Source organism: Vidua macroura, chromosome 16 (assembly GCF_024509145.1).
Source record: "Vidua macroura isolate BioBank_ID:100142 chromosome 16, ASM2450914v1, whole genome shotgun sequence".
Lineage (NCBI taxonomy): Eukaryota > Metazoa > Chordata > Aves > Passeriformes > Viduidae > Vidua > Vidua macroura.
The window spans coordinates 16106680-16126762 of NC_071586.1; the positions used below are offsets into that span (position 1 = coordinate 16106680).

At 57.5% G+C, this 20083-nt stretch overlaps 1 protein-coding gene across 2 annotated transcripts in view; it reads left to right on the forward strand.

The window, feature by feature from the left end:
• The window catches only part of PRKCB (protein kinase C beta), an 89035-nt gene that overhangs the window by 59263 nt on the left and 9689 nt on the right, over positions 1-20083 (forward strand). For both annotated transcript variants that reach the window (XR_008439666.1, XM_053992326.1), the window contains exons 10-16: positions 3482-3655; positions 7272-7363; positions 8190-8252; positions 9755-9893; positions 11806-11886; positions 12136-12243; positions 16306-16446. Coding sequence is in view for 1 of the 2 variants with exons in the window: in XM_053992326.1 (XP_053848301.1) it covers positions 3482-3655; positions 7272-7363; positions 8190-8252; positions 9755-9893; positions 11806-11886; positions 12136-12243; positions 16306-16446 (798 nt within the window). In the remaining variant the exon portion in view is untranslated. The remainder of the gene's footprint in view (positions 1-3481; positions 3656-7271; positions 7364-8189; positions 8253-9754; positions 9894-11805; positions 11887-12135; positions 12244-16305; positions 16447-20083) is intronic.

A 20083-nucleotide genomic window follows, 5' to 3' on the forward strand; every position in this document is an offset into this window, starting at 1 on the left:
TCTATGGGCGTGTTCTCCCTCTCCAGAGGTGGCGAGCTCGGAGCTCCAGGGAAGCATTTGTGACAGACAGGGAACGGGGAGGTCCTGGCGGTCCCCAGAGCCTCAGCCCTGAGCTCGGCGTGGTACCTTGAGCTGTGGGCTGGCACTCTGGGGTGCAGGACAGCCCCGTGCCTCGTGGCCGTGCTGCTCTCCCGCAGAAATGTCCCCTGTCCCCTCCCTCCCGGCGCCCCATCCCTTCCGAAGGCAGTGCTGGCAGCTGGAGACTCTGTGCTTGTGCCGTGTCCCCCGCCGCCTTCTTCCCTTCAATTTGACAAACATTAGCAAACTCCTCAGTCGGCTCTGGCTTATATAAGGGAATGTGTGACAGAAACTGTTCCCTGGAACAGAATGTTATAAATATGCTAATTAGCGCTAATTAAAACAGCACGTTGGTTACTCCGGGTAGATGCAGCCTCGCCCTCACGTGTGCCTGCACCTCCCCAGGCATCCCTGCTGCCCCGGCATCCCGGCACGGGGACACCCAGGTGCCTCGGCTCTGTCCCCGCCTCCCGGGCGCGCCAGAGGTGCCAGATGTTCGGGAGGGGCCAGGCAGAGGTGCCTGGAGCAGGGAGAACAGCCCAGCTCCCCAGCCCCTGGTGTGCCCAGCAGCTGGCTGTGTCCGTGGCACTGCCGTCCCTCTCCAGGGCTGGCACCTGCTCCTGTGCCTGGCTGCCTGCTGCCAGCCTCCCTCCCGCCAGGCCCTGCTGGCTGGAAGAGCTCTTGGACTGCAGTCTCAGTGTCTGAGCGAGCCTCTGTCTGTCTCTGTTAACCCTTTGGCATCAGGACCTCAGATTTCCTGCTCAGTGCTTTGCTCTCTCTGCGCTGGGCTAGCCAGGGTCCAGCAGCACGCTGGCCTCGGTGGAGTTGGACAAAGTTGCTTTCTCTGTGTTCAGAATCTCTCCAGCCCTTATGCTGGAGCGTTCCCAAACAAATACTCTATATTACAGGAATAAATCAAGTTAAATACCAGCTTTTTTTTTCTGCACCAATAAAAAGTTAAAAAGGAATGCAATCTGCTTCCCAGCGAGTGCGCTGGCAGATGGAGGTCCCCCGAGCCAGGCCTGGGGGGAGGAAAATGGATCTGCCTTGGAAAAGGGGGGCGTGGGGCTGTGTGCTCCTGCCTTGGCGTGCTCAGCCCCAGCACACAGATGTCCCTGGGGTCCCCGTGGGCTGCCCAGGACCGTGGCTGGTGGCAGCCCCACGAGGCTGGCACCGGCAGGGAGACGCTCCCACGGAGGGAGGCAGCGCTTGGCACAGCCCACCCTGGGTTTGCTTTGCTGTATTATAAATAGAGGAAAGTGAAATTAGGTGGCTTGCTCATATTTTTGCAGCTGATCAATCTGTGGTGCTCTGGAGCTGTCAGGCTTTTCGGGGTTTGTGTTGTGTTGCTGAGCAGGGCGGAGCCTTTGGCCGCTGCAGCTGTGGGCTCCAGAGCAGGGAGAGTTCTGGGCTGTGAAAACCTTCCAGCTGTGCTCTGCCCTGCTCTGCTCTGGCTGTGAAAGCTGGCAGGAGGGCAGGGCATGGGCGAGGCTGGGTGCCTGCTCCCCCTGTCACCCATCCCCGCCCTGGGCTCTGGGCTGTGCCAGGGGCACCAGGAAAGGCTGGTCACTGAAGGGGCTGCCCAGGGGGGTTGGGAATGCCCATCCCTGGAGGTGTCCAAGGAGTGCCTGGATGTGGCACTCAGTGCTCTGGGCTGGGGACAAGGTGGGCATCAGGCACAGCTGGGACTCCATGGGCAGCCAGAGGGCTGGGACACCAGAGGGTTAATTCTGCTGTCCTTGGTGTCTCCAAAGTCACCCTGAGACCCACTCATGTGTCCTCTGCCCGTCTGCCCCAGCCTGAAGCACATTTAAGTTCCACCCTATCGATGTTGACTTCACATAATTTACTTCCCAAACCCCCGAGCTGCTGCTCCTGACGCGACTGCAGGATTTCTGCCAGCTCCTTCAGATGAAGAGCAATTCATTTCCACCCAGCGCTCATGAGGCCGTGAGAGAGGGAGAACGGGAACCCAAGTGAGCTTTCAGAGTCACTTTGTTTGCTGGCAGCCCAGGGAGCAGCTTAGGCTGATGGAGCGTGGTGGGTCGGGCAGGAGACCCTCGCTGGGCTGACGGGATTAACCCGAGGGATTTGCACCAGCAGAAGCAGTGAATCCCATTAACTGCAATAAATAAACGTGGACGTGGTGGGACTGGCTGGAAAGGGGAGGTTGGGTGGATTCTCCTGCTGAGAGGGGCCTTGGCTGGGTGGTGAGCCAGCAGGTGACGGGGTTTGCTCGCTGCTGTGGAGGGAGGCGCTGAGGCAGAGAAAATCATCTGGGTTTTTTCTTACTATTCACTAGAGACTTGATTTATTAAAGAAATCTGGATATTGATCTAGCACCGATATCCAACTGTGACGGACAAAAGCTCTCTGACAGTTTAAAGTTAGAAATGTATGTTTATTGCGGCGCCGGGCAGCGTGCGGGATGGCTCCCAAATACACACTGCACCTTTCCAATGATTACAGAGTCCTTTTATCCACACCAGAATTGAATACCCAAAATACAAAGACATATTCATCATTTGGTCCATCCCATTCCTTGCTCCGTATGCTAATCATTCCCAGAGCTATTAGGCAAGTGTGGTTTGTTCCTTGAAATGGGTCGGTGGTCCCTTCCATGGGGAGGGGTCCCAAAATGAGGAAGTAAATGAAGTCTTCCTCATTCTGCCCTTTCTACCTTTTCAATGCAAATGTGACAAATGAACCTTGGTAGAACTCCCATCCCTTGTCTTCAATTGGTTTCAGAGCAGAGGAGGCCCACAATTGTCTTATGTTCCTAAAAGCTATTTGTCAGTTTCTGTATTCTTCATTATAAACCCAGCTAACTAAACATCGTGCTGACAAGCAATCAATTATTAGTTAACTACTAACTCTTAACTTCATCAAGGCCTACTTACAGAATCCCTTTATTTTAATTAACTCTAGTAAGGCTTATCTCTAACTAAAATCTTAGCTCCTCTAAAATCTCTAAATCTCTTAAAGTTTATGTTTCAGACTAACTCTTCTCCACTTCAAATATTTACCACCTTGTAATCTGATGGACTCTGTCTTCAGTCTCTTGCCACCCTCCCCGATGCTGGTGACATTCTGAGGGTGCCAAACCAGGCCCTGACTCCGGGGTGAGGGGTGCTGGAGGGTGAGCTGGGCTCAGATACCATCACAGCCCTTGGGCTCGAGGGCAATGAGGCAGTGAGGAGGAGATGTGCAAGCCCTTGGATTTAGAGTCCCTAAATGCTTTTGGGAACAGCCCTGGCAGCTGTGTGCGGTTTGGCACCTGCAGCTCTCCTGGAGGCTGCAAGGGGAGCCGCAGGGTGACGAGCCACCAGCTGGAGCCATTTCGGCTCCAGGCTCTGTAGCTCCACGTTCCCGGGGTTCCACACGTGTCCTGTGCCTCGTGCAGGTGATGCTGGCGGAGAGGAAGGGCACGGACGAGCTGTATGCTGTGAAGATCCTGAAGAAGGACGTGGTTATCCAGGACGATGACGTGGAGTGCACCATGGTGGAGAAGCGCGTGCTGGCGCTCTCGGGGAAGCCTCCGTTCCTGACCCAGCTCCACTCCTGCTTCCAGACCATGGTAAGGGCTGCTGCCACAGCTGGGCCCACCAAGGGGCGTGGTGGGCTGGGGACCCCGAGCGCTGGGAGCCTGGCACCTTGGGAAATGGATTGGAATGGTGTCCAAGGCCAGGCTGGAAGGGGCTTGGAGCAACCTGGGGCACTGGAAGGTGTCCCTGCCCATGGCAGGGGGTGGGACTGGCTGGGATTTAAGGTCCCTTCCACCCCAAACCACTCCAGGATTTTATGTTCTCTGTATACATCACTGCACTTGCCAAAGCAATTGTGTGTTCTCTGCCTTGGCAGCCTCACTCCTTCCCCAGTTCACTGGCAAAAGTGCCTCCAGGGCCAAACTGTGGGTGTGTGACATGAAAGTGTCATGCACAGCAGCTGCACCATGAGATGTGCTCACCAGGAGCTGCTGGTGACATTAGAGGTGATTTCCCAGCCCCCTCAGGTGCCCTAAGCCCACAGCATCCCTTATGGCTCAGTAGCAAAGTGCTGCACTTTTTCCCAGGACTCATTCCTCTGATCAAAGCCCTGAGCAAAGGCAGAAACCTAATCCAAACTGCGGGAAATCCACTTTTCCATGGCTGTGTGACTGGGTTTGTATGAGCCAGGAGTGGAGAGGAGGACAGGGGACCTTTAACACAATCCCTGCCCGCCCTCGAGCAGCCTGTGAATGAGAATGTCCAGGTGCACATCAGTGAGAGCCAGCAGAGGGAATCAGCAGAGTCCTTTAGAACGATGACAATGCTTTCCAGGAGGATTACATTTTAATATTGTCCCAGAAATTTCATTTACCAAACACATTGAGTGTATTTAAAGCCTGCGGCCCGGCTTTGCAGCACAGCAATCAGAATGTGGCAGGAGCAGCTATTTCCCACAGCATCTCCCTGGCATCTGAAGTGAGTCAGCGCGGGATTATTCCTGGCAGACCTGTAGTAGCTTAATAGTAATCGTATTTGTAATGTAATCAAAATGTATAGCAGGGTGTATTATCAAACGCTGGCACAAAGCACTTTGATTTCTGGGAGCACAGTCCAGAGCACAATTCTCCACTGGGGCTGTTGGCTCAGCGGCTCCAGGAGAGAGAAAAGCCCTAAATCTGCCTTCTAAAGAAAAAGGCAAGATGAGCAAGGGGAGAGCTCCTGCCTGGGGCTGGAGGGTGAGAGGTGCCTGCGCTGGGGGATCTGGGGTGCTCTGACAGGCCCCAGGGCTCTGGGAGGGGGCTGAGCTGGGGTCCCTGGGTGTCCCCAGGTGAGCTGTGCCTCTGCTGTGACCTCGGGGGCACGGCAGTGAAGGGCACAGCAGCCACAGCCACGCTGAGATGATAAATCACAGAATCCTGGAATGGTTTGTGTTGGAAGGGACCTTGAAGATCATCCATGGGCAGGGACACCTCCCACCATCCCAGGCTGCTCCAAGCCCTGTCCTTGGGCACTGCCAGGGATCCAGGGGCAGCCACAGCTGCTCTGGGCACCTGTGCCAGGGCCTGCCCACCCTCACAGGGAGGAATTTCTCCCTAATACCTAGTAAGGGGTGGATGGGGAGCGTGGCTGTTGTCCTGGCTCTGCCTCTTGTTCCCAGCGTGCAGTCAGGCAGGGGATGGAGCAGTTAATCAGAAGGGCACTGAAAGGAGCCCTGGGAGTGCCATCCTGGCTGCCCAGGGACGGGGGAGCGTCACCAGCTCCGTGCCAGGCTCTGCAGTGGGTTTCCATCTGCGTGCTGTGCTGCTGCTGAGGGTTTGGAAGCTCCAGCCTTGGCCAGACGCCGTCCTTGGTGGCATGGGCAGAGCCAGGAGAGCTCCGTGCCCGTCCCTGCGGGCAGCCCGTGGGCAGCCCTGCCATCTGCCTGCCTTGGTCACGGCACGGCTCTGCGGGGCACCAGCGCTCCCCTCCCCAGCCAGGGGAGGAGAGCTCAGCTCCTGCTTTTAGAGCTCAGCTGGCTGCTTCAAGAGCCCGTCCTTTTAATATTCTTCCTCCCTGAAGCAGATCGATATATTTAGGAGGCAGCTGCAGCCGAGCCTGTCGCGGGCTGGCTGCCGTGGCGGTGCCTGCTCAAGGTGACATTGCCACACGTGGCTCCCCGCGGGGCTGGCTGGCCCTGCCAGGGCTGTCCTCCACTCCGGGGGTGCTCCCGAATCCCCAGGCAGCTGAAAAGCCAAATTCCCTTCTCCATCCCGTCAGTGCCACGTGTTTTACACAGCCCCACTGCCCCTGTGCTGCTGCGTTCCATCCCCTGGGGCTGCCCCACAGCTGGGGGGGGCTGTGCTGGGGCAGCGGCTGCTGAACCTAAATCCTCTGGGTGGGCACTGCCAGGCTGGGAAATGTCCTGTGGGTGCTGAGCCCATTCCTCTGGGTGGGCACTGTGAAGCTGGGAAATGTCCTGTGCATCCCATTCCTCTGGGTGGGCACTGCCAGGCTGGGAAATGTCCTGTGCATCCCATTCCTCTGGGTGGGCACTGCCAGGCTGGGAAATGCCCCAAGGGTGCTGCACCCCATTCCTCTGGGTGGGCACTGTGAAGCTGGGAAATGTCCTGTGCATCCCATTCCTCTGGGTGGGCACTGCCAGGCTGGGCAATGGCCTGTGGGTGCTGCCCCCCAGTTTCCCCTCAGCCCTGGTTATGGCAGTGCTCCAGCTGCACCTCTCGTGGGCTCCCTGCCCTTCTGCAGAGCAGGGCAAGGCTTATTTAAGGAGAAAATGAGCAGTGGGAAATGTTTTATTATGTGGAAATGTTTTATTATGTGATGCTGCCAACCTGCAGCTCCCGCCGTGCTCCAGCCTCTGTGTCCTTCCTTCCCTCTGTGGGTGGGATGGGGCAGCCTGGGCTTGTCACTGGGCTCTCATGCATGGAGGGCCCATGGCACTGCAGGCCTTGTCCCCAGTCCCTCTGCAGCTCTCCTGGAGCCCCTTCAGGCCCTGGCAGGGGCTCTGAGCTCTCCCTGGAGCCTCCTCTTGTCCAGGTGAACATTCCCAGCTCTCCCAGCAGAGGGGCTCCAGCCCTGGGAGCAGCTCCATGGCCTCCTCTGGACTCCCTTAACCCCATGTGAACATGGCCAGACCCCCCAGCCCAGGCTGGAAGGAGTGAGGAGAGGGCTGCAGCTCCCTCTGCCCCCCCAGCTTGACCAGGGGTCCCCTGCAGAGCTGGGCACCCCTGGCACTGCCATCCTGGGAGAGGGCTGGAGTGTCACACACCCCTCCTGGGGCACGGCCGAGTCCTGGTGGCCGTGGATGGACTTTGGTCCCCATGGGAACTGCTCGTGTCTCCCTTGACTGAAGCCATGGAGTGCCTGGGGAAAGGCCAGCAGGGACCTGCAGAACAACGCTCTGAAAATGGCTTCTGCCAAGAAGAGCAAATGTGTTCCCGGGGAGTGAAAAACCTCTGGTTTAGGGATTCTTCCACTTGCCTTCTCCAGTGGAGCTGTCTGCAGAGGGGCAGAGCTCCAGTCCTGAGCATTCCCAAGGAATTGGTGCTCATGGGCTCTGTATGGACAGCAGCCCATGGGGGGGACAGGGATGGTGACTGTGCTTCCCTGGAATTACAGACTGGAGCAGTCACCCGGGTTGCTGTTTCTGACCCCTGTGGGTTCCCTGCTCTGATAATCCTGTTGCTAATTGCTCTTTTTTCCCTTCAGGATCGCTTGTATTTTGTGATGGAATACGTGAATGGTGGGGACTTGATGTACCAGATCCAGCAGGTCGGGAGGTTCAAGGAGCCCCACGCTGTGTGAGTGCAGTGCTTTGGCACCTCTGGGGTGGGTATAGAATGTACCTGTGTCACAGGGCTGGAAACAGAGTCCAAGGCTTTGCAGTGCAGCTCCTGGGCAGAAATCAGGAACGGGAAGATGCAGAAGAGCTCTTTGGCTGATGCTGGTGCCTCCACCTCACCCTTGGGGTACACTGTACTTGTAAGCAATTGAGCTAAATAGATAAATGTAGGTACATAAAGGCACAAGGCAGGGAGGTGTGGAGGCTTCCTGGGAGACTCCAGGCCTCTGCTCTGCCTGGTCCTTCCCCAGGGGATGAGGCAGGGTTTGGCTCCTCTGCCACGGTGGCCAACCCGAGTGTTAACTGGGGGCTCCTGGCTCCTGTTCCTTGAGAGCTGGGCAGAGCAGGATGTGTTCCTGAGAGCCTTCAGATGCTCACAGAAAACCCACAAACGCTGAGCAGAGCCTGGTGGGCTGTCTGGTCTCTGGCAGAGCCCTCAGACCCGGAATGTGCCCAAGGGCAGCGTGGCAGTACCTGCTGGCTCCGGGAGCAGGGACGACTGTCTGAGCCACGCTGCCAGCGCGTCGGGAGGAGCAGCCCTGGCTCCAGCTCTTGCTTAATTTGTGCAACCAGAAGTGACAGCCCCCAGCAGCCCGGTGGCATCACTGCCAGCTCCAGCTGCCTCGGATCATGCCCGTGTGATCCTCCTCGGGAATTTCCCTGCCGTGGCTGCCTTGTCCTTTGGTCACATCTGCCTGACGCGCTTCCTTCGCTGCCATCCGATTGGGAGGGTGTTCATTTATCTCCTTTAATTATCAGTCTTCCTTTTAAACCTCCTCTTTCAGATTCTACGCAGCAGAAATAGCCATTGGGCTCTTCTTCCTGCAGAGCAAAGGCATCATTTATCGGTAGGTGAGCGCGCTCCTCTCCCTCCCTTCCCCTGAGCTCCACCAGAGCCGGAGCCATGGGCAGAGCAGCTCCGGGCTCCTGCTCTGCCCCCAGCCCGGGGCTCTCCCTGCCCGTGCCATGGATGGGAGCTGGCAGCTGCCCACAGGCAGAATGACAGGATCCTAAAGGCTGGAAAAGACCTGTGGGATCACTGAGTCCAACCATCGGCACGTGGTGTGTCCCAAAAGGGAGCTGGGAGCCGCGGGGCGCCCCTGGTTTGGGGGAGGTTCCTGCTTCACCCTGGTTCTCTCCTGCCCCTGTTCCATGTGCTCCTCTCCACACAGCACAAATGCTCCCTGGCAGCCTGGACCAGCTCCCAGCCCCGGATTTGGCTGCAGGGCGCTGCTCCCTTACCATTGCCACTGGAGTCAGCGCTTGCCACTGGCTTGTTCCGAGCTCTGCGCTGCCACTCTGTCACTTCTGCTTCAGCCACTGAGGCTTCTTTGCCATTCCCAGCATGATTCCAGCACCCAGAGGTAGCTGGGTCATTGCCGTGTGTGGGACCAGGCTCACAGGCTGCTGGTTTAGCTCTGAAACCAGCGTTCACTGCTCTTCCCTGCTTGGGAGAGTTCCCAGAGCCCAGGGTGGAGCAGAGCATCCTAATGAGTGTCAGATCCCATTAAGTGCTCTGGAAAGGGAGATGCCAACAGTGCTGCTGGAGTCAAGAGATGCTAAAGATGAAAGAAATGGAACAAACTTGACGTGAGGGCTGGTTTTTGCCATCAGCTGCTACGGAGAGATTCTAGGTCTGTTGGTCCCCAGTGGCTCCGCTTCCTTCCTTCCTCCGGATCCGAATCCCAGCTCATGTCCGTCTGCTTCAGGCCTGTCAGGGTTCTGAGCACTGACATGATAATTAGAAAATACAGCCTTGAACCCAGCAAGAATGTATAAACTGCACCAAAATACCCAGTGTTTGCTACAGAAGTGTCCTTGAGGCTGGAGCATCCACCTCTGGAGTGGTGGCTCCAGGCTGGGATTCGGATCCGGGGATCTGCGGTTGGATCCACCTCTACAGTTTGGGCAAAGGAGCAGAGCTCCAGGGGGTTGGGTACCACAAACAGGTATTCTGGGGCTGAGGATCAGAGGGAAACACAGCTGGTTTGTATTTCGGGGGGGCAGAGCACAGGTGAGGCAGGGACTTGTGCTGAGTAGGTGCTTCTCCATCACGAGAGCTCTAAGTGCACTTTGATTTTCACAGGAGTGAAAGGAAAAAATCAATTAAATCGGTCTCCTGCCAGATGAGTGCTTTCCATCACACACTTCAAAGCGCTGTGCCCAGCACAGCATTCCTCTGGGTTAAAAGTAAAATCAACACTCCATCCTGACAGATCTCTGACTTATTTTCACTCGTTTCCCCAAACATTTTCCTACGAAGGGTGTGGGTGTGAGACGCGGGCGCGGCTCAGCCGCAGCAGGGCTCTCGCGCGGTGCGCTGTGTCACGGGTCTGCTCTCGCCCTGCAGAGACCTGAAGCTGGACAATGTGATGCTGGACAGCGAGGGGCACATAAAGATCGCCGACTTTGGCATGTGCAAGGAGAACATCTGGGACGGGGTGACCACCAAGACCTTCTGTGGCACCCCGGACTACATCGCGCCCGAGGTACGGACGGAACGGCGGCCGATGATCCCGGTGCTCCCTGCTGCTCCCGCCCTTTGTGGGGTGACCTTGCTCTGGGCAGCTTTGCAGCTGAAACAGGGGCATTCAGGAATTCACCATCAGCCCGCAGAGTTCGTGCCCCCGGCACTGTGCATCCCCACATCCCCCTAAGGGAACAGGGATGCTGGATCTGCCTCCCTGTCGTGCTGTGTCCTGCTTCCACCTCAAGAAGCAGCACGTCCTCATGCTGCTCTCCCTGCAGTGTGTTTTCCCTCACTGGGGGTTTTCCCACGTCCGTCCTGCTGGCAGCTCTGTGCCTCTTCTGTCCTTGGCATGCTCAGACCCACTGCAGGTTGCTCCTCACTTGCTCCCTTGCTCCTGGAAAGGACAAAGCCAGGAGTTCAGCTCTGCCCCTCACTCTGTGTGACAGAAGCTTCCAGCACACCATGACCAGTGAGAAACAGGGAAGTATCAGTGGATAGTATTTTCCTGTGGAGTGGAAATCCTTAAATCTCTCCAGCTCACTGTTTGCAGTGAGGGGCCATTTGTCTGAGGGGGAGAGGCTCCCCATCCATGGCTCTAGATCCCCACAAAATGACTTTGCATTTGGTTATTACTGATGTGATAGAGTCACACATGACACTTCCATGAAGTGCTGTATGGGCACGGTTTAATGTCAGACTTGTGAAATTCAGAGGAGTAATTATTCTCAAGTGTTTGTACCCTTCACTTAGAAGTATCCCTCTAAACTCTTGTCACTCTGCTGAATTTGCAATGATGAAGTTAATATTTATTCATTTAAATGTTTTAGAGAAAGATTCTCTTTGCTAGGACATAATGCACTTGTGTCCTAAACCACGTTGTGTTTGTTGCACCCAGTGAGGTTTCCCATTGTTGGATCCAACGTGTTTTCCATCCCTCATCCCACCAGGATTAATTCTGCTGGTCTTGGTGCAGAGCTTGTGACTGTGGGTGATTAATGCTCCTTCAAAGCAGGACAAATGACCAGTCCTCCGTGTGCTTGCCCAAGTGCTTAGACTTTAACTCTTATTTTCTTCTCCTTCCTGTAATTCTTTTTCCAAAAGAAGAACAGCAAATGGGAAATTAGGATGCAAATCACTTTGGCACCCAGAAAGGCATTACAGCCTGCTGCCCGTGGGTCCCAGAGGGGTGATCCCGCTGCATTTGGGAGCAGCAGTAAGGCTGGTGCTTGTGGTGCCATGGCCACGCTGCAGCCTGGGCCCTTCTGCTGCTCTGTGCCTCCTCCTTCAGCGAGCTGAGTGTGCTCAGGCCGGTGTGGCTGCAGGGTGAAACTGTCCTGTGCTTTGCCTGACCCATTTCTGGGCTTCCTGCTATTCCAGGCAGGGCTCTGCGTGCCCAGGTGACAGGGACAGCCTGCCCAGGTGACAGGGTCAGCCTGCACAGGTGACAGGGTCAGCCTGCACAGGTGACAGGGACAGCCTGCACAGGGCCCTGTGTGTGATTCCCTCTGAACAGAGCTGCTCGTCACCTGTGGGGCTGTGTCACCTCTGGGGCTGTGTCACCTACAGAGCTCTGTCACCTGCTGGGCTCTGTCACCTGCAGGGCTGTGTCACCTCTGGGGCTGTGTGACCTTCCCAAGCCTGCCATGGGGGACAGCACAGGACAGGGGATTTCTTTCAAGTGCTCTTCCCTTTTAAAGGCTTTATGGTGTGAACTGCTCCCACCCGAATTTCCCAGGGCTCTGGTAAAGAGCAGGGGGAAGGCTCGGGGTCCCTCAGGGGAGGGATTTCAGTGCTGAAGTGTGTCCCAGGGATTAACCCCGTCCCTGTGACGTGCTGCAGCTCGGAGTGGCTTTGCCCTGTGTCAGAGCTGGGCTGTAATGCTGCTGCTGCTGGTATGACACTGGTGTTTTTGCCGTTGCTCTTGTTTGCAGATCATTGCCTACCAGCCCTACGGGAAGTCGGTGGATTGGTGGGCCTTCGGAGTCCTGCTCTATGAGATGTTGGCTGGCCAGGTGACTGAGTTTGAGTTGACTCCTCTGGGCTGGGTCCTGCTCCACGGTGAGCACAGGCTGCCGTGGGATTTGGCACGTGGGTGTGGCAGCTCCTGGAGCTGGGGGTGGCACTGGCGGCACAGCCCCGGGACTGCGGTGACAGGACTCGTGTGGCACGCCCGGGGCTGGCTCCGTGGCCAAGGACCAGAGCAGCCCCCGGGAGCTGTGGGCTCCAGGAACGCCCCTGAAGCTGTGCCTGCTTGGCTCTAGGCCCCCTTTGAGGGAGAAGATGAAGATGAGCTCTTCCAGTCCATCATGGAGCACAACGTCGCCTACCCCAAGTCCATGTCCAAGGAGGCAGTGGCCATCTGCAAAGGGGTAAGGGCTGGGCTGGGTCCTCTGCTGGGCTGGGGGAGTGTGGGGAGCGAGAGCCTGCCCCCCTGGGCTCCCAGCCCACCCCCCTGCTCCCAGCGTGGCCAGGGTCTGACACTCCTGGGTTCTGGTGCCTGCGCCCTCCAGTGCTAAAGCCAAAGCTTGTGCTGCTGTGTGTGTACTAGACCCAGGTTAAAATAACACCTGCGTCCTCCCCCTGCCCCTGCACCCAGCAGAAATACAGCTGGGGCTGGGGCTGGGGCTGGGGCTGGGGCTGGGGCTGGGGCTGGGGCTGGCCTGGGGGCAGGGGAGGGCCAGGAGAGAGCTGGGGTGTTGGCTGGAGGGTGGGAAGGGAGGGCTCCTGCCCAGACACCCTGTGCCCCACCAGGTGAGGGCAGGGCAGCTCCGTGAACCTTTGCCTGGAATGAAAAATGATGCTCAGGGAAAATGGATGTGATTCCCAAACAGTTTTGCTAAGATCAGATACAAAACCTTCATCCTTCCACTTAGCTGTGATAAGTTGCCCTTCAGGACAACCTGAAGCTCTGCTGGTGTCTCCAGGAGGTCAGGGCAGCATTTTCATTATCCTGTCTCTTAATTTGCAGCAAAGCTCTGCCTTGCCCAGCACACCAAGCTGGGCTCTCCATGGACTGGGCCTAGGCCTGACTTAATTGCAGCCTGAGTTAATTTGGGATGTGATGGATAAAGGCTGGCGAGGTCCTGATGTTGTTCTGTGCGCTTGGGACTGAGCCTCATCTCACCCCCCAGTGCCACACACTGCTATAAATAAGTGTTTGTGTAGGAATTTAAGAAATGTTTGCTTATAATAGTTAATATTGAAAATATCTGAATGTTCTCTATCTCAAAATAGTGTTTCTATCTACAAATGACACATCCTGCGCTTCACGCTCCCACTGCGGCATTTCAGAGCCTCTTCCTGGCGTTGCCAGGATTCTGAGCTGGTGTTAAAGAGGAATAGTCACTCGTCCCGTGGGGAAAAGCTGCTGCAGGAGTTCCCACCTGGAATGGGCACAGGGAGGGGGTGCAGCCCTGCCACGGTCAGCAGGGTGCAGGAAAATCAAGCCCTTAATTCAGAAACCACCGGGTGGTTGGAGGGGGATTCCCACAGAGGCTGCCAGCATCTCCCATCCCCTTGCTGGCGTTGTTTGGGATGTAAAGGGAAAATCCAGCGTGTTCCTGGTCAGGCAGGGGCTGGGGGACACTGAGAGCTGCTGAGCATCCCCAGGGGCTGGAGCAGGGCCCAGGCTCAGGGCTGGCTGTGGTTGCTGCTGCACCAGGCACAACGTGCTGCTGTAAATCAACGAGCAGGGACGGCCACTGCAGCGGCTGCTGGGCGTAGCTGCCACGGCTCTTCTCCCTCTGGAGATGGGAGCCTGCATGGGAGGATATCTGGGCAGGCACCGAGGGTTGGTTCTCCTTAAATTCCCCTGGGTTTTTCTAGCAGAGTGGTGGTCCCCTCTGTTATTGTTGTTTCAAAACATCCTGACATTTTTTGCCACCACCAAACTGCCACACCAGAAACTTTAATTAACACTCTGTGTGGGATTTATGAAATGTTTAGTAGGCTGGGATCTGTGTTTACATCTTCCCCTGGAATACAGGGGATCATGTCTTGATGAGCTGCACCGAGCTGTTTGTGTTGGGTGTGGCAGGGCTGCCAGCAGGGCACAAACCCAGTCGGGAGCTGGAGAAAGCCCTGCCCTGAGCTGTGAGGGGTTTGGGGTTTCACCACCGCGTTCCCCAAACCCATTCTGTTGTTCCCCTGCGGTTTCACTCCGATGTGCTGGTGCCAGTCACCCCTTCCTGCTGCCCTGCTGGGAGGTGGAATGTGTTTGCTCCTGACCTCTGGGCCCCAGCAGAGCCCAGAGCCAGGTGCAGGTCAGGGATCCCCAGCTGGGCAGCAAACGGGAGCGTTCCCCAGGCTCGGGGACTCGCCGGGCAGCAGCAATTACCGGGCCAAGGGCAGCAGTGCCCTGCCCTGCTGGCAGCTGGGGTTTGTCTGCAGGCTCACCTCAGAGCTGTGTCCGTGCCCAGGGCGGCTCTCCTGAGCCCCGGGTTGGCTCCCAGGAGCCTTTCCCACCCCACAGGAGGGGTTTGGTGCTGCCTGGGCAGAGCAGCCCTTGCCAGGGCAGCAGCTCGTCTGTGGCTGCCAGCTCCCTCTTTCATCTCTGCCTGATAGCAAAGGCACGGGAAGTTTTCCACAGTGCTTTGGGAATACTTACAGGTGTTTTGGGTGGCATTTCCCCTGGTGCTGCTGCCACAGTGTTCGAGAGGCCAGGACGTGTCACCTCTGCCACCTTCCCAGGCTTCTGGGATTTGTTCTTGGGTTTTTATTTTATAGAGGGCTGTGTGCTGCAGTGCCAAGGGAAACTCAATTATTAATGACAAACAAGTTGGAAAAACATTCTTGCTTTTGTTTTTGGTGGCCCCTGGCCCCTCCCTCCCTGGCCCTCCAGCCTGGCTCCCTGCTGGAGGACGGGCTCTGCAAGGCTGATGCTGATGCCAGTCACATCCTCGCCCTGAGCAGAGGCTGGAAAATCCCTGGCCCAGCCTGCAGAGCCTGCCAGGCCCTTGCTGTTTGTAGAAGGGCTTTCCAGGGAGATGCTGCCTCATGGAAGCTGCTCTCCATCACTCTTCCAGCTGCAGATGCTGCCACAGCTGGAGCCAGGGATGTAGAGGCGTTTGCTCACAGAGCAGTTGGTGGCTCTGCTTTAACCTTGTATTTGTTGGAGTTTTTTTGTCTTTTCAGGGTTTTAGGTTTGGGGTTTTTTTCCCCAGGGTTTCCCTTGCTTTCAGTGCCCTGTTGCAGCTGTTAAAGATGGGCTTTCCTGAGCAAGTTTGCTTTGTGCCCTGGGGGTGGCAGGGCTGCTGGGAGGTGCCTCAGCTCCCCAGTGTGAGCACTGGCACCTCCTGTCCCTCCCGGGGCTCTCACAGCCCCCCAGCCCTGGGACACAGAGCCAGGCTTGCTGCACAGCCCTGGCATCAGGATGAACTGCCCTGCTCTTAATAAAGCAGTGCTTTTGTTACAAGTATAAAGCTCATATTCTCCATCCTTATCAGCGTCTTGTGAATCTCTGGGATCTCCATCTGATCTCGGAACGCGGCTCAAACCTTGCCCCAGGATATTAATGATATTAATGTTGTACAGCTGCCCGCAGTTCCTGGGGCCCCTTTCCCTTCTCGAGCCAGTGAAGAGGAGAAGTTTAGATGATAAACAACATTAATGGACTGTTTGTGCAATTTTTCCTCCAAACTGACTCTCTCATTAGAAATCCACCTCGTGTCCGTGCTGCCACAGCTCCGGAGGCGAGGGGGTTCTGCTCCCAGGGCTGATGGAAGTTTTGGAGGGCAGACTGTCCATCTTGAAGGGGCAGTGGGGTTTACAGTTAACTCTGCAGATGCTGAGAGGTTTGTGCCAAGCAAAGGGACCGCTGGGCAGCTCCCCTGCTGCAGCCAGGTGCTGAGGGAGCCCTGCCAGCACCCCGGGGTTGTTCCTTGGCAAACCAGTTTCATTCCCAGATGGAAAGGGGGTGTGCCCATGCCACCGGTGCTCATGTGCCTGCCATCTGCACAGTCTGCTCTTGTAAAGCATTGTCAACCTTCCCTGTCCCTGAGTCACTCCAGCTTCTTCCTCAGTGCCCTGTCCTTGGAGCCCCAAAGGCATCTCTGACAGAACAAGAGGACACAGCCTCAAGCTGCGTCAGGGAAGGCACAGGTTGGATATTAGGAAAAAAATTTTCACCGAAAGAATAATAAAGTACTGGAATTGTCTTCCCAGGGAGGTGGTGGAGTCACCATCTCTGGATGTGTTCAAAGAAAGGCTGGACGTGGCACTTGGTGCTACAGTCTAGTTGAGGTGTCAGGGCACAGGTTGGACTTGGTGATCTTGGAGGTCTCTTCCAACCTCATTGTTCTGTGGTTCTGAGGAGGTGGGACTCTGAGATGAGGTGTCCAGCCGGGAAACGCAGCTCCCTGGGGACCTCTCAGAGGGGGCATTCTGGGGAGCAGTGGGACATGCCGTGACTGTCTCCTGCCTCCTGTCCCCAGCTGATGACCAAGCACCCTGCCAAGCGCCTGGGCTGCGGCCCCGAGGGGGAGCGGGACATCAAGGAGCACGCCTTCTTCCGCTACATCGACTGGGACAAGCTGGAGCGCAAGGAGATCCAGCCCCCCTTCAAGCCAAAGGCTGTAAGTGTGCCAGGGCCGTGTCCCACTGCCAGGGCTGTGTCCCACTGCCAGGGCTGTGTCCCACTGCCAGGGCCCAGTGTCCCACTGCCAGGGCTGTGTCCCACTGCCAGGGCTGTGTCCCACTGCCAGGGCCCAGTGTCCCACTGCCAGGGCTGTGTCCCACTGCCAGCTCCCCCAGTGTCCCACTGCCAGGGCCCCAGTGTCCCACTGCCAGCTCCTCCAGTGTCCCACTGCCAGGGCTGTGTCCCACTGCCAGGGCCGTGTCCCACTGCCAGGGCTGTGTCCCACTGCCAGGGCCGTGTCCCACTGCCAGGGCCATGTCCCACTGCCAGAGCCCAGTGTCCCACTGCCAGGGCCGTGTCCCACTGCCAGGGCTGTGTCCCACTGCCAGGGCCGTGTCCCACTGCCAGAGCCCAGTGTCCCACTGCCAGGGCCCAGTGTCCCACTGCCAGGGCTGTGTCCCACTGCCAGCTCCCCCAGTGTCCCACTGCCAGGCCCAGTGTCCCACTGCCAGGGCCCCAGTGTCCCACTGCCAGGTCCCCCAGTGTCCCACTGCCAGGGCACCTCAGTGTCCCACTGCCAGGGCCCAGTGTCCCACTGCCAGCTCCCCTCAGTGTCCCACTGCCAGGGCACCTCAGTGTCCCACTGCCAGGTCCCCCCTGTCCCACTGCCAGGGCCCCCCAGTGTCCCACTGCCAGCTCCCCTCAGTGTCCCACTGCCAGCTCCCCTCAGTGTCCCACTGCCAGGTCCCCCCTGTCCCACTGCCAGGGCCCCCCTGTCCCACTGCCAGGGCACCTCCAGGGCTCTCCCAGCCTGGCTGGGTGCTGCTGGTCCCTGTTTCCTTGGAAGGCCGTGTTCCCTGGGACCTGGCAGCTCTGCTGGGGCAGGAGCAGTCCGTGATGCTCTGGCTTGCAGAGGTGGGAGCTCCCCACTTGCAGTTCCTGGACCCCTTTGAGTTGCAGCCTGTCATGCTGGCTCTGTCGGTCTGTTGGGTTTTTCCTCCCTTTTCCTCCGCTCTTTCTTGTCTTTAATCCCAGCTTTATTTCACCGCCCAGCTCAGCTCTGTGCCTGGGTGGGCAGTGGAGCTGGGGCTCACCACAGCTCCTCTCCAGGGTGGAGAGGCTGGAGCCTGGCTCCAGGATCCCCTGGCTGCTCCTCCTCAGCCCTGCCCGGCTCTGCTGAGAGAAGAGCTGGGAGTGCAGCCTGGGGGAGTGGGCAAACCCCGGCGGAGGCAGCAGCAACGGGAAAACTCAGAAGAGACAGGAGTGCTCGAGTGCTCCTTGCCCAGCTGTATTTGCAGTGACATCTGTCCCTGTGACACCAGTGCAGCGGTGCAGCCTGAACCCCGGTGTGGGTGTCCCTGCCCACGGAGCTGCTCTGTGTCCCCAAACTCTGCATGACCCCGTGGTGTCCCTGCTCTCCCTGCCCTTATGTACACACAGGAGCAGGGGTGTCCCTCCCTGGATTTGTCCATTTTTCTCTCTTTGTCCCTGGGGGACTGGCAGGCTCACAGCAGCCTCTCTGTGGTGCTCCAAGTCCTTAAGGCTTGGATTGTTCTCGTGCTTCCCCCCGGGTGCCTGCTGGCTGCAGTGCCCCAGATGGGCACTGGTGTTTCACAGAGAGCTGAATCCACACCGAGTCTGCTCCCGTGGCTGACATTTGGGATCAGTGTGGGGACATTCCTTAATCCATCCTCCCAGGCCAGCTCAGAGTCCAGGAATGCTCCGTGTGTTTGCCTGCAGCCTCCCTGTCCCTCTGCCCATAACAACCTTCCTTTTCCTCTGCTTTACAGATGCCCTGCTCGTTTGGGGGGCCCCCTTTGGTGCTTGGAAAAACTCTGCTTCCAGGGAAAACATGGAGGGGGACTTCCTTTGGTGGAGGGTGCTCGGTGCCTTTAGCTCTGCTCTCTCTCTTGCCTCTCTGCTCCAGCAGGATTTTTCCTCCCACAGCTCCTTTCCTGGCTGATCAAAGTGCAGTGAAACACCCCTGTGGTGGCTGGCAGAGCCTCCACAACCCCAGGGATGGAGCAGGGATGCTGCCTGGGGAGCTGCCCCTGGCCCCGGGGCTGCCCTGCCTGTGGGTGGGGCTGATGCCCGAATTTTGGGCAGATGTTTTTTGGCAGGTTCTCTGCTGGCAGCGCTGCTGTCCTTGCTGAGAGGACAGCCTGGGCTGTGCCCACGCCTCGGAGGGGCAGTGGCCTGCTCTCCCTCCTGCCCAGGAGTGGGCAGACACGGGATGGGCAGCACAGGAGCCCGGGTTGCTGCCTGCTTGCCTTTCCCTGCGAGGGCAGGGAACCTTCAGGGCCCTGGAACAGCATCACTGGGAGAGCTGTAACTTTGCTATCAAAGTGCAGCGTGTGGAACTGTTTGGGGCTGTTTGTGCCCCCCCTGATTTGTTGTCTGGGGGGGTGGGATCTGACCCTTGTGCCAGGGATGCTGAGGTACAAGGGGGGATCCAGGAGCTCCAGCTGTGGAGGGATCCTGCTCCACACCCGGAGTCACTGAAGGGGCACCATTGGGTTATTCTGCACAAGTCCCTGTCTCCTGAATCTGCAGCTTCTGCCATCTCCCACCTCTGTGTGCATGTTGCAGTGAAGCTGCTGCTGCTGTGTCCCCTGCACCCATCACTCTCTTCCTGAGCAGGTCCCCAGTGCCACTGCCTGCCCTGGGCAGGGCATTGGTGTTTGGTGCTTTACAGTGAAGAACAACGGAATTCCATCAAAAGCACTTTCTTACTGCTCTGCTGCTTTAAACTGTGCAAATTTTGTCCTCTTTTAAATGTCTCCTTTCTTTAGAAATGCCTCTGACACCAGCCCTGGGAGGGGAGGGGGACTGTAAGCTGCTGGCTGTCGCTGGCGCCCGGAAAATTCCCTGTTTGATAGGACAGGGAGATTAAGAGCAGCTGATTTGGGATTTAGGGAGGATTAAGACAACTCAGGTACCTGCTGATAGCTGATATTTCTCCAGCAGTGCCTCTGTGCTGGGAAAAGCTGTTTCTTTGGTGCCAGCCGTGCGTGCAGGACGGAGCAGCAGGGATGGGAACAGGGCTTGGACACTGCTCGGGGTGTTTGGGGGTGACAGGGGAGATGTGGCCCGGTGTTTGTGACCTGTGATTGCCCTGGTGGCCACAGCAGGGCCAAGTGCTGCGGCACAGGGGATTGGTGCTGGCCTGGCTCTTTTTGTTTTGTTTTCCTTTTATTTTTTTATAGTTGGCATCTGTAAAGGTCAGGCTGCAGTAATTGTCTGTATCCAGAGCTTCAAAATAAGGAATAAGATGCAAATGAGGGCTGGGAGTCAGCCCCCACCTGTCCCCAGCCTTCCCCTCCTGCAGTCCATGCTCAGCCCTGGGGACAGCAGCCAAGGGGAGCAGAGCCCCACCCAAATTGTCTCCAGGCTCACTTTGCTTCTCAGAGGCACCATGAGTTCATGTTTGCTGTGAGCTCAGCTGGTCCCACAGAGCCCCCTCTGCCCCCTCTGCCCCCTGCCCCACAGATCTTCTGGCCACCTTCCTGTGTTCTGTGGCCCCTCTGCAGTTTGGGGTGGGGGCACAGGGGGGTGCAGGGGTTCCTGGGGCGTTCTCAGTGCCTGCCCAGCCCTGCTGCTGGGGAGGGATCCACAGCCCTCCCCAGAGCTCCATC